This window comes from Stylophora pistillata, chromosome 12, assembly GCF_964205215.1.
Source record: "Stylophora pistillata chromosome 12, jaStyPist1.2, whole genome shotgun sequence".
NCBI classification, from domain to species: domain Eukaryota; kingdom Metazoa; phylum Cnidaria; class Anthozoa; order Scleractinia; family Pocilloporidae; genus Stylophora; species Stylophora pistillata.
In genome coordinates, this window is record NC_142530.1 from 22,251,802 (window position 1) to 22,264,656 (window position 12,855).

The 12,855-nt window shown below is 37.3% G+C and overlaps 1 protein-coding gene across 1 annotated transcript; it reads right to left on the reverse strand.

Annotated features, from left to right (window-relative positions):
- Positions 1–546: 546 nt before the first annotated feature.
- On the reverse strand, positions 547–7,682 carry LOC111337079 (myeloid differentiation primary response protein MyD88-A). The gene is made up of 5 exons (XM_022943308.2): positions 7,155–7,682; positions 4,985–5,056; positions 4,297–4,314; positions 3,680–3,946; positions 547–2,106 (listed from the first exon to the last, which is right to left on the reverse strand). Exons 1-5 carry the CDS (start codon positions 7,429–7,431, stop codon positions 1,931–1,933), a joined length of 810 nt encoding a protein of 269 aa, XP_022799043.1. The 5' UTR covers positions 7,432–7,682; the 3' UTR covers positions 547–1,930.
- Positions 7,683–12,855: the final 5,173 nt, after the last annotated feature.

The following is a 12,855-nucleotide window of genomic DNA, read 5'->3' on the forward strand; positions in this document are numbered from 1 at the left end:
GAAATTAAAGAAAGAGACCCTGAGGGAAGGGAAATCACAACCTTAATAGTTACAGATTCAGATTCTACACCAAACAGAGATAAAATGAAACAAAATTATTTCAAATGTTGAAAATCCAGTTTGTAAAATAACTACAAATTAATGTCCAAATTAATGCAGTGAAATCTTATTTTACAATTCTTTTTTGATTTCACCATACTCAGCCATAACAGTTGAACCTGGGATAAAATTGAACAACACCTTGTAAAAGTATACATCCTGATTTCTAACTTAACCTGGTTTCTGTAATAAGTGCAATCAGGAATTTAGCAGAAACTTCAAATCAAATTATTATTAATAGGATCTGTTGTGTTTTACAAGGATTTCAAAGCCTGAGTTAAGCCATAATTGCCCATATGTAAAATTATGATAATCTTTTGCATGTATCAACTGCTGACACTTGTCAACTGCTGATCACTTGTCTTTTGTGCCACTCTGTCAGGATGATGCATCAGTGGCAAAGTTATCACAATTCTCCATCCGCGGTTGGAAATCTAATATGGAACATTTGCCACCAGCTGGTTTATTTAAGGCTTACTGAGTTTATAGAATAAACAAATAAATACATGGTTGCTTGTATAGGTATGGAATTTCTCTACTTTTGTTCAACTCAGAGAGAAATTCTCTACATGTGCATGCTTACATTATTATCTCTACATCCACTTGCACTAACTTTCACTCCTTTGGTGGGACTCTGACTCTAAGCCACTACAACCCAACAGCACCCTTACATAAAATATACATAAAAAATATACATGATGTACAAAAAGGTAATGTCTTCAAGAATCAATAAAACATCTACAGTTACCTTTAGGAGGTCTTTTAATTACCCCATCAGAATAAGAAAGATGGCAAATTTTGAGCTTGCTAAAGAAATATAGAAACACCTCTTTTAGTCTGAGGTGTGGGAAATTTCTGATATTGTATTTTCTCTGAAAAAGATTTGATACTCCGACTGAAAAATCTGACAGTATTGACTCAAATAATAATAATAATAATAACTTTTATTTATATAGCACTAATATCCAGCTCATAGCGCTTTAGAACACTGTGTGGGGGACTTAACCAGACTGCTACACAGTTAACAATCAATTAAAGGCAAATCTAACAGATGCCCCCTCCCCCCCAATTCCCAGTAAACAGGCCAGACCACATCACAGTAATCTCGTGAGTGGGTTCTTTGACGTCCCCTACCTAACCAAATGAACTAATTAATAGATGCAGGAGATGGGACCTACGGTTTATTTGTCCTTATCCAAGAAGACTAGAATGTCTATCCATTTCTTGATGTAATAGAAAGGTAGCACATTCTCCTCAGTTATTTTAAGACCTTGAGTGTTGGTCTGGTGGGGCTCGAACCCTCAACCTCCCGCAAAACAGTTCGGTGCTCAACAAATTGAGCTAACCGCGAGGTGGTTAGCTCAATTGGTTGAGCTCAATAAAGGGGGTAAGTCTGTAACAGCCTCTGAAAAGAGTTTCCCAAGCTGATGTTTTGAACGCTTGCCCATTGTCAAAGCAACTGATTATCAACTCAATTGATAGAACCAAATCATTTTGACTCAAAGAAACTTGGCAGGTTTAGTTGCATGGTAAACTTATCATTAGTAGTTAACTACAACTGACCGTTGGGCAATCCCTTCACAATTATTGTGAAGTTATTTACAAATAACATCAGCTAAGTAACAAATTGCTAAGATATCATACTATAAAACTATCTGCACTTTTATTAAGCTAGATAAGATAAAATACATTGTCTCAAATTTTTATTATTAACTCCTGATGTTGCCACCAAGTAGTTTTCCTCTTGTGGGCTTGGCAGTCTTAAGTGTAATAACTGATATAAGGTGAAGAGAAAAGCCAGTAATTACAGTTTCATAAGACAATTGACTCATCAAATTTCCCTGTTGTTTGCACATCCATTGCTACAACCAAGTGACATGGTCAACAAATTCCAGAAATGCTGTCTTGCTTCTTTCTTTGTGTAGTCCAAGTGTGTGATGAACTGTAAAGTTGTTGGTATTTTACAAGGTTTGTACACAATTGGTATCAGATTGGTGTGCCTGACATCTGAGAAAAGTGCACGTTATCAGCACAACAATTTCACAACAAGCAGAGAATTTTAACAGAACTATTACATGGAATCTATTAGCTCTCCAGTAATAGCATTCCCTAAGGTAAACAAAAACAACAACGACACAGAAACACACTTAGAAAACATTCTCAGCTACTCTATTTGCTACTTACGGTATTTTGTAATAGATTGTGTGTAAAGTGAGAAGCCTAGCAGTGCACGGTTGTGAACAAAATAAAATAAAAACATGAGCTCGTTTTATTTTGGTGCTACTTGTAGTTTTATACTAAAACAGTTAGATTATTTGAACCCAATTTTCATGCGATGGCTTTTCACCCCTTGGAGTGACTAGTATCTAACTTTCCCCCACAATATCACCCCTGAATCACACAATAAGGTCATGCAAATAAAAGAAATGATCACTGACTAGAGAAGCTCTGGATTTTTAAACAAATTCTCCTTGTCAGCACCATAGGAAATGTATGGGGAGCAGTATGGAGAATATGTATACTGATGAACCTTTCACACCCCAACCTTGGTGTGCATGTTCCCCATACTGTTCTCTATGCATTTCGACAAGAAGAAGAATTCTTCTAACAATCAAGAGCTTCTTTATTAGTTAGCGATCATTTCCTTTATTCTCATTACCTTAACATTTGATACAGGGGTGATATTGTAAGGAGAAATTAGATGCTAGTCATTCGTAGGGGTCAAAGAGTTGAGGAACATGGGGGAGGGGGTCAGGAGAAATCAGATGCTAGTCACTCTTAGGGGTGAAGGAGTTGAGGAACATGGGGGGAGGGGGTCAAGAGAAATTAGATGCTAGTCACTCTTAGGGGTGAAGGAGTTGAGGAACATGGGGGGAGGGGGTCAGGAGAAATTAGATGCTAGTCACTCATAGGGGTCAAAGAGTTGAGGAACAAGGGGGGAGGGGGTCAGGAGAAATTAGATGCTAGTCACTCGTAGGGTAGGGGTCAAATAGTTGAGGAACATGGGGGAGGGGGTCAGGAGAAATTAGATGCTAGTCACTTGTAGGGGTCAAAGAGTTGAGGAACAAGGGGGAGGGGGTCAGGAGAAATAAGATGCAAGTCACTTGTAGGGTGGGGGTCAAAGAGTTGAGGAATATGGGGGGAGGGGGTCAGGAAAAATTAGATGCTAGTCACTCGTAGGGGTCAAAGAGTTGAGGAACATGGGGGGAGGGGGTCAGGAGAAATTAGATGCTAGTCACTCGTATGGGTTACAGGGTTAATAGAACACCAAATCCTCTTAACTAATTGACAAAAAAATAAAAATAATAAAAGGCACATGGAAGAAAAAGTCACTCATCTGATCTTCAATTGTTAAATACAATTTCATTTCAAGAAAAAATTAAACCTTTGACTCCAGTGAGTGACCAAGAAAGAATTTCTCCTTGGGAATAAACAAAAATATAAATAAGGGGATTACTGGTTGATCAAATACCAAATTCCCAGAACTATCATCATAAGAATTGTATAACAGATAGTAAGGTAAATTGTCAATGAGAATTTTGGATTAAAATGGTTAAGAAGTCTCACAAGAACCACAAACCTGCTGACAAGCTTAGTGCAACATTGGCCTGGAAATCAGCTTTTTCACATCTGTTAAAGTTCTCTGACAAGATAAGCAAGACTTTTCTACAGTATTTCTCGATGGCCTCGGCTGCAGTTTCCATAGGATCATTGCCACACAAAAAATCCCGGTAATCAATACAAACTTTTAAATTATAAGGTGGTGCCTCCAGTTTCTTGACCAGTTCATCAGCAAATGGTCTGTCAGGTTGGGCATATGCGATAAATACATCGTATCTGTCAGACACTGACAAAAATAAACCCATTAGTAATTATAGCAATGGGGTTCATGATTCATTGCACAAATATAACTACAATATGCTGCGAGGTGAACTGAGAAAAGCTGCCAGAGAGACAACTTCCCTCTCCTAAATTACCTGGCTCTATTTAATCGCTTTCACCATACTTACAATACTAAAAGGACTAAAATATACATATGAACAAGACACAGAAGAGAACGGAGGACAAGGGTGCGGGACACACAACAGAGCGAGGCTCTAACATTTTGTTGGAGAAAGAAGTTTAATCTAACTACCTGCCTAACAAGATGTGTGCAACAACGACAAAAACAACAAGTATCAGTTTTCTTGTACTTACTGGTTTTGGGTTTTTCTGCTGGAAAAAAAAAAAAGAAGACTTCATATTAATCGACTATGATGGTTTCATGAACCATCAATTTTTAGTTGACCCTTTACACCCTAACATCATGCATATTCTCCACACTGTTCTCTATACATTTTCTACAGTGCTGACAAAGAGAATTTATTTAACAATCAGGAGCTTTTCGAGTTCTTGATCGTTTTCTTTATTCTCAAGGCCTTAATGTGTGATTCAAGAGAGATAATGTAAGGAGAATTTGTATTCTTGTCCCTCTTGGTGGTTAAAGGGTTAATTAGAAGATCAGTGCCTGAGAGAAATTGATAACAGCGAGCTAAGAATTTTAGGTAACTTTTTAAGATATGGATTTGAAGTTAAGTGCTTTTGCTTTGCAAGAGTTTGGTTTTGAGTATCAATACATTTTTGAAATGATTTCTTTCTCTCTATCTACCTTGTTCCTTGCTCAGCTAAAAGGGTTAAGCTAAAAGCCATGAGTTTTAGTATTGAAGAAAAAAAATTTTTATCAGAGAATATGTTTTAATGTAAATATAAATTTCATCCGTGTTCCTCTTTAATTTCCAAGTGTATTCTTTTCATTTGACATCCAGTACTGAGGGCTATACTCAAACAGATAAGAAATCAATGAACTGAAATATCTTGATAAACAAATGAACATAAAGAATTATACCAGCTTGTCCTTGCTTCATCTCCAATTCCAACCTTATTTTTTCCTCTCGCTCTTCTGGAGTAGGTGTCTCCTCTATCCAAAACACAAACAAACAAACAAAATTGATTACAGTCACAAGCAATTATTCTTGAGGAGAATTAACAAGTAGAAACCAAAACATTTCTTACTCCATAGTTACAGATTATAACACAAATGGATTTTGAGATCCCAAGGAGAAATCAAGCCACTTGAAAATTGTCTGAATATGCTAAATATCTGACCGTGGAAGTCACTGTTCTGGTTTCAGAGCCAGACAGAAGTACCCAGTCAATAAACATCTTATTTTTGACCAATAAGTGACAAAAATTTTGAAATTACACTTGAACTAAATATTATGCAATCACATTCATTTGAGGGGCAAATGCTGGACAACTATACAAGAATCCACAGTAAAACTTTTCCTCCATTGCAAATTGCACATTATTTTTCATTTCCCTTTTATTCCGTGCCAATATCCACAATTAGAATTCACATTCTATAAGAAAATACAACAGAACTGTATGAGCGCATGACAAAATGACTTTTTGCACACTTGCTCACATCTGCCTATGTTGCCCTTCACACTTCACCTTTCTTTATAGTTTTTTGGAGGATTGCGTGAGGTAGGCTATATAGGTCACTAGTTAACCCTTTTATTACATCCATTTTGAAATCGCTGGTGATCCCTGTAATCTGATTGGCTCTAATTGGAGCGATTTATTCACAAATCGAAGCATTTTTTGCTCTAAATTGCATCATTTTACACTTGATTGAGTTTTTGACACATGATGTCAAAGTCTTTCTGTTTTGCATACAAAATAAGATGTAAAAGCATTTCTGGTTCCACTTTTTATTTAAAAAGCGGCTCAGTTCTACATCAATAAAATATTTGAATTGACCAAGACCTGTATTTGGGCTATTTCAAAATGGATGTAATAAAGTGGTAATTGGACCTCGTGTTGTGCAATTTTGGTGTGAAATCATACTTGTGATTTCAAATCAAACTCGCACTGCGCGCTTGTTTGATTTTGAAAGCACACGTATGATTTCAGACCAAACTGCACTCTACTCGGTTCAATTACCATGATTAATTCCTAAGAATGATTGTTAATTCTCCCTTCTGGCTCCTACACATTTCCTTGTCAATCAGCTATGAGAATTTGGTGTTAGATCAAGACAACAACTTCCACCCGATAAGTTTGAGTATTCTCATCATGTTTGCCTGACCATACTACAGCACAGGGTTTGATAGTCCCAGGCATGATAGACTTTCAAAAGAATTCGGGGGATACTCCTTCATTTAGCCTTAACAGGTTAGTGCACGTGCAGTGCAACAGGATGTGGTTTTATAGGGGTTTGATTGGCCCTTTCTGAACCAGAAGCGTGTAATAAGGCATCATACTGGTGATGTATAGATTCAATAATTTACTGATATGTTCTAGAAGCTTGCAACTGCTAACAAACACAATACATTTGAGGGGTTCGGAAGGAGTTCCATATAACCCCATACATCAATTATGCATTCATTTCATAAAGACTAAATATAAAGGTTTCTTTGCAACATTCTATGCATAATAAATGCATGGGGGTATATGGAACTCTTGCTGAGGGGTTCATTGCATTCATATAAATTTTGCATGTTTCTCATGGGTTGTAAGGATTTTGATCAATGTCACAAGGTTGCAGTATTCAGATTGCAGTGTAATTAAGGGAAGTGATAAATCTGTAGCCCGATCAATTTCACTTTCTGCATCAAATTTAGTAGATGACATTTTCTGTACACTTCGAAACGTCGAAGACGCCTCTCGAGTTGCTTGCTCAGATTGTAAAGTAACTCGCTCAAGTAAAGACTGTTTTGATTATAAGTTTAACATAGAGACACAGAAATCAATGGAATTGATGTATATCGGAACGGTAATTGTAACCATCGTTCGAAAGTTAAAGTGTGTTTGAGGGTGAGATAAACTTAAATGACAAAAACTGAAATAGCATAGGTCGTTGCTTATATATGGCGCTCCGTGGTTGCTTGACTAAATATAACACATACTAACAAATGGTATATCGAAGCGATTCACTTAAATCAAAGTACAGTTCAAGATGTTCTTATGTTTTCTTACTGATTCATAGGGTCTCCCGCTTTAGCCTTACGTACCAACGTATTTTTCAAGGTCTGTTTTCAAATCGAACCTCTCCATTTCTTCCAAAAACGTCAACAACTCTGAGATGGGCTTTCCCTTGCTCTCGTAATCAGAAATCAACTCTTTCACAGGATTATTCAAACATTCGTAGTACAGGATCGTTTCCTGCGAGTAACCCATCTTGTCAGCCAAAGTCTTCCAATCTCTTCCAAGTGCTGGCGGTAGCAGAAGCTTGTAAATTTGAAAATGCGCTTCGTAACTCAAATCTTTTACCAACTTTTCACCGCTCATGATTCCAGTCAGCGGAGGATAGTCATTCCATCGGCAGCTCGCTTAAGTAGCAATGGCGCCTCGCGGGTCGGAGATAAGTTGGAAAATATCACGCGCGATTACGCACTTCGCGTGGGGTCTGCACGTGGGCTTTTTTTCACTTCCTCTTCCGCCACTCTTTTGGAGAGGACTTCCTCAAACACAGGCAGCCCAAGCTCACTGCTAGAAAAGCGGACGTGACTCTTAACATGTTGCGCAACGTTTTATATTTACAAAGGTTTGTATGGAATGTTATCAGTTTGCCTTAAAAGAGAGAAAAAAATGTCTTGTTTTGAAATAAAATGGGCTTACCTTATTGCTTTGTTGTTTTCTTTGTTGATTCCGAGCGTCTCAGGCCATTTTGAAGAGTTTTCGGCGAGTTAGCGCTATGTTGGTGTTCCACGTGGTCTTTCTTTTAGCAGTTGAACACCAACATAGCGCTAACTCGCCGAAGACGCTTCAAAATGGCCTGAGACGCTCGGAATCAACAAAGCAAACAACAAAGCAATAAGGTAAGCCCATTTTATTTCAAAACAAGACATTTTTTTCTCTCCTTTAAGGCAAACCGATAACATCCCATACAAACCTTTATGATAAAACGTTGAGTCGCGTCCGCTTTTCTAGTAGCCTGTGCCTCAAATAACAAGTAGAATCGCATAGCTTAAAGTAAACACGCGCTCTGATTAGTCAATACGTCAACCGGAAGAGAGGGTATTTAGCGTGGAATCGCACTAACGCATAATGCGATATCGCTGACGTGAGTCGCGAGCAAAACTTACTGTTACGAACGTAAAAACGTAAATACAACTAGTTCTACGAAAATATGAACAAATATGAACAATTATAACATAACCAAAGTAAAGCGCGCGCTCTGATTGGTCAATTTAGCGTCCCCCATTTGCCCATGGGTGTACGCTGCTGACGTGAGCAAATGCAAAGACTATTTTTACGCGCACGCTTGTTTTTTCTGGTCACGTAAGATTTGTTAAATAAAAGGGAACTCTTTAGCTACAATGCATCAATGTTATGTTATAAAACAAATGGTAAACACCACACCGTGCACTATTGAGTTATGGATGCACTTGGGAGGTTTGTATGGGCAGCCGTCACCACCAAAAATACAAGGATGTCAAATAGATCAGTAACTACAAAGATGGTTTAAGGATCAGCTGCAGGATAGCATGGCTAATAAAGGAATGGCATGGCCAAATTATAAACAGTCTAGGTTTCCTTCATGAAATAGAACAGCCTAAACATAAATAGTTTAGCCAAATGATAAACGGTCTTGTTGCCCATGTCGAGTTGGAACATGAAATTGTGAAATGGACCAGCTAAATTGCAAATAGTCTAGCACTCATATGCAATACAGTACACAAACGGTGTAGCTTTGCGTCAAATTACTCAGGATAATATGGAGTAGCACAGCGTACGCACAAACGGTGTAGCTTTGGGTAAAATGGCTCAGCATAATGTCGAATGGTACATCGTACATACAAACAGTGTAGCCTTGCGTGAAAAGGCTCAGCGTAATGTGGAACGGTACAGCGTACACACAAATGGTGTAGCGTTGTGCGAAATGGCTCAGCGTAATGTCAAATAGTACGGCATAATGTCAAATGGTACAGCGCACATACAAACAGCGTAGCGTTGCGTGAAATAGCTCAGCGTAATGTGGAATGGTACAGCGTACACACAAACGATTTAGCGACGTAACGTTACACCATTCGTGTGTACGCTGTGCCATGCGACATCCCGCTGAGCCATTTCACGCAACGCTACACTGTTTGTATGTACGCTGTGCCATTCTACATTACGCTGTTCCATTTGCGGTTTGTATTTTTGGTGATTTCGGCAAGATAGCGATCTGCTGGGGGGCATGACGTCATCGAGTGTGAAGAATTGCGCGAAACCATCACATTGTGTGGTCGCTGTGTTAAAGAGCCTTCACTTCGCCTTGCCGTAAAGCAGAGCCAATTCGGTAAATTTCTCCTATTTTTTTCCCCAGCCGATATTGCTTTTATTTGTTTTCCTTCATGAAAGCGTTAATTAAAATAGCACTGAACAAGACTTTATTCTACCACGGTTTGCCGGCCTCCCGGTTTCCCACAGTTTGCACACGTTGGTGTGCCTGAATGTTTAAAGTGTTAAGTAGTGTTATGACGTGCGAGAAATGTCGAATGCCGAGCTCTCTTTTCTTTTCTGACTCGCGCTTACTTTTCAATGAGAGTTTAACTGCAAAGGCTCTTTGAACATTTCAAAAGTACGTGAGAAGTTGGATTTTGTGTGTACCATCATAGACGCCATGGTAAGAAAACTGATAGCCTTAATTTGTTTTGACATTTTTCAATCAAAGTGATATCGGAATGCGTTAATTGGTTTTCCGTACGATTAGAGTATTAAGGTAAGGGAAGACTGCTTACATTTATTATTTTAAAGAGGTGTATATTATATCACTTTTTTTATTTATTTTTTCCTGGGTGCGGTAATAGTAGAAATAATTTCTATTTAACGTTCATATATGTATAGTTGCAATATTCTATCGATTATATTAAGAAATCATCTTTTCACAATGGTAAAGGAAATAGAATTTCATAAAAAACAGGAAACACTATAAGTGAAAGGGATAAGAAGTATAATGATTAGATGTTATAATATCTGACTAAGAGTTAAAGGACTGGAATTTTTTCTTGAGATAATTTCAATTCTATTCTTAGATTTCAACTTGAATTTCGTTTCAAAAATCGGTTGCGTCTAATCCCAATGATATATCAATTTGTATGACGTAACTGAGTAGCTAACAAATATATTGTTACTGGTGTTGTTGTTGTTGTTGTAGTCCTGTTTTTGTTGTTGTTTCTCCCTAGCCCAGCTTGGGAATACCCTTACCCAGGAAGATAAATGCCCAATAGCCATGTTGGTTGAAGACTGCGTTCGTTTGTTGGTTGAAGACTGCGTTCGTTTGTTGGTATAACTAAGGGAATAGGTGGTGTTTACCATTTAAAAAGGGACGCTTCGATTACTATCAGCCTTTTAAATGAGCCCTAAAATACAAGCTTTCTACGTCTATCTTTTCTTAATACTTTATTGCTTAATGTATCTTAAAGGAAACAAGTTCGTTTGATACGACTATCTGTGGCCCTGTTTCTCTGCACTTGCTCAGAAAATGCTATCTAGCTATATAGAGTATAGTACGTAGCAAATAAAGACCACAACGAAATGTAAAGAGTGAACGAATCAAGCATCAGGCGAAAAACAAGCAATTGTGAATCAAGCAGTACGTTATTATCAGTTAAGTGTTGCAGTCATACAGAAAAAAGAACTCGTGAACTATATGTGCCCATCTGAAACTGGGTATGTTGAAAACTAGGCTAAAGCCTGAAACTAAGCCTGCATTGGAACTGACTTACACACAAGAATTTAAAACTGAACAAGGAGAACGCTGCATACAAAACTAAGCTCACATTCTAACTGAGCTATACTCGCATTTAAAACTGAACTAGGCATGGACAGCAAACAGAACTGATTAAGCTCATATGATATTTAAACTGGGTTATGCACACACAAACTAAGCTCGCATTGTAATTGAGTTGTGAGCTCATTTAAAACTTAACTTGATACACCCCAGAAACAAACAAAACTCGCATTGTAATATATGATTTATGTAAGCAGTTAAAACTGAACTTGTTTGATACAGTAAACAAAACTAAGCCCACGTTGTAGCTAAGTTTTACACACATTTAACTCAATTAAGGGTATATTAGAAACAATACTAAGTTTACATTATAACAGAGTAATGCCTACCTTTGAAACTGAACAAGGCGTAAACCGACGCAGCCCCTAAGAGTTTCTTTAGAAACTATCAGCCTTTATATCACACACAGACTGGAAACAGGCTAAAATCAAAATAAGTTATTTTCGCGCATATAGAACAGAACAAGGCTTTTACAGAAATGCAACTAAATTTTTTATGAATAAAGTCGTACGGGCATTTAAAACTGAACTAAGTTTAAACATGAATCAAATCTAAGATTACATTGTAACAAAGCTTTGCGCGATTTAAAACTCAATTAGTCAATTAGGCCTACACTAGAAAAAAGAGTAAGGTTCACATTCCAACAGAGTTTTTAAATGCAGTAAAAGCAGAACAAGGGGAACACTGGAAAAATTTTTGTCCCTTTCAGATTTGAATAAGGATTGATTGCTGATGCATGTTATGTTCTCTAAAGTAACACCTGAAGGAAATTTTTCACACCACAATAAGCGCTCGTAGTCGTTCAAACTACCTAATTATGTAAAGTGCACTTCATGGCGTGCACTTCATCACGAAAGAAAAACTTAAATTAACAACTGATCCGGATAAAAGGAAATTATAAACCTGATACTTACATTTTCTGTGCAATCAATCCCGTTTAGAAGATTAAGATGCTCTCATGATTTAACTTACATAAACATAACAAAATCCTTTCCACCGCACTTTTAATTGCTTAATATTTCAGCCATTTGGAAATGAAACTATTTCTTACAAAAATGAGCGTGTACGCTTGTTTTGTCGGTAAAGCGTGTTATATTTTAAATTAAAAAATACTGAGGGATAGTTTGTTCTTAAGCAATACCCAAATAGTTCCCTAAAACTTAATCTTTTACCAAAGAAAATGTTTCTCTAGAGCAAAAGAAGTAGAAATGAGTATTTACTACATAGAGGGTACTTGCTACGTTAAATGGGTATTTGCTACAGAGTGGTTTTTGTACAATAAAATCGTTTAATAGGGACATATAATTAAAAAAAACAGGTTTAACATGTTTTCTTTAACAAGCGCAGAACTTTCCAACCGAAAAAACGAATTTAAAGTAAAATATGATTTTATAAAGAAAAAAGATAATTGACCTTCTCAAAAAATTTTGAATTGTTAAGTCGAGTTGATACTATATGTGGGAACGCAGTTTTGCTCTAAAATTAAGATGGTGTGAAAAGTAAAATATTCCAGATGCCAGAGGGGTTTTACGGCAATAAAAAGAACTTGAAGACCTTTTAAGTCCGTCAAAATTTTTTATTTTCGTGATTTCTTCGATGCGTGTACCAAAGATTGATTGTTTGCTACGTTGGTTGTGTTTAGATTGATATACTAACTAAAGATTTCGTATTGGTCGGTAACTTTGAATAGAAGTATTATAAGTGAAAAATAGACTGATATATTCCACAGTAAAACGGGAAAACATTGGAAAATTTTATATCAAAAAAAGAAGAGGAGAGAAGGTAGCAGATACTCAGCCATGAATCTGGAGAGAGGGAGACAAAGACAGAGACAGAGAGGGTGGGGGAGGGAAACACTCACCCCACGGGCCTTCCTTGATCTCACCTTCGACCCCACCCCTCTGCCAAACACGGACAGATACTGACTCATCCCA

Coding starts and splice junctions, on each gene's coding strand:
- LOC111337079 (XM_022943308.2), bottom strand. CDS start 7,431: ATGAGCGGTGAAAAGTTGGTAAAAGATTTGAGTTACGAAGCGCATTTT. Junction 5,057..7,154: donor AGACCTTGAAAAATACGTTG/GTACGTAAGGCT, acceptor TGTTTTGGATAG/AGGAGACACCTACTCCAGAA. Junction 2,107..3,679: donor TGCACTAAGCTTGTCAGCAG/GTTTGTGGTTCT, acceptor CACTTTTCTCAG/ATGTCAGGCACACCAATCTG.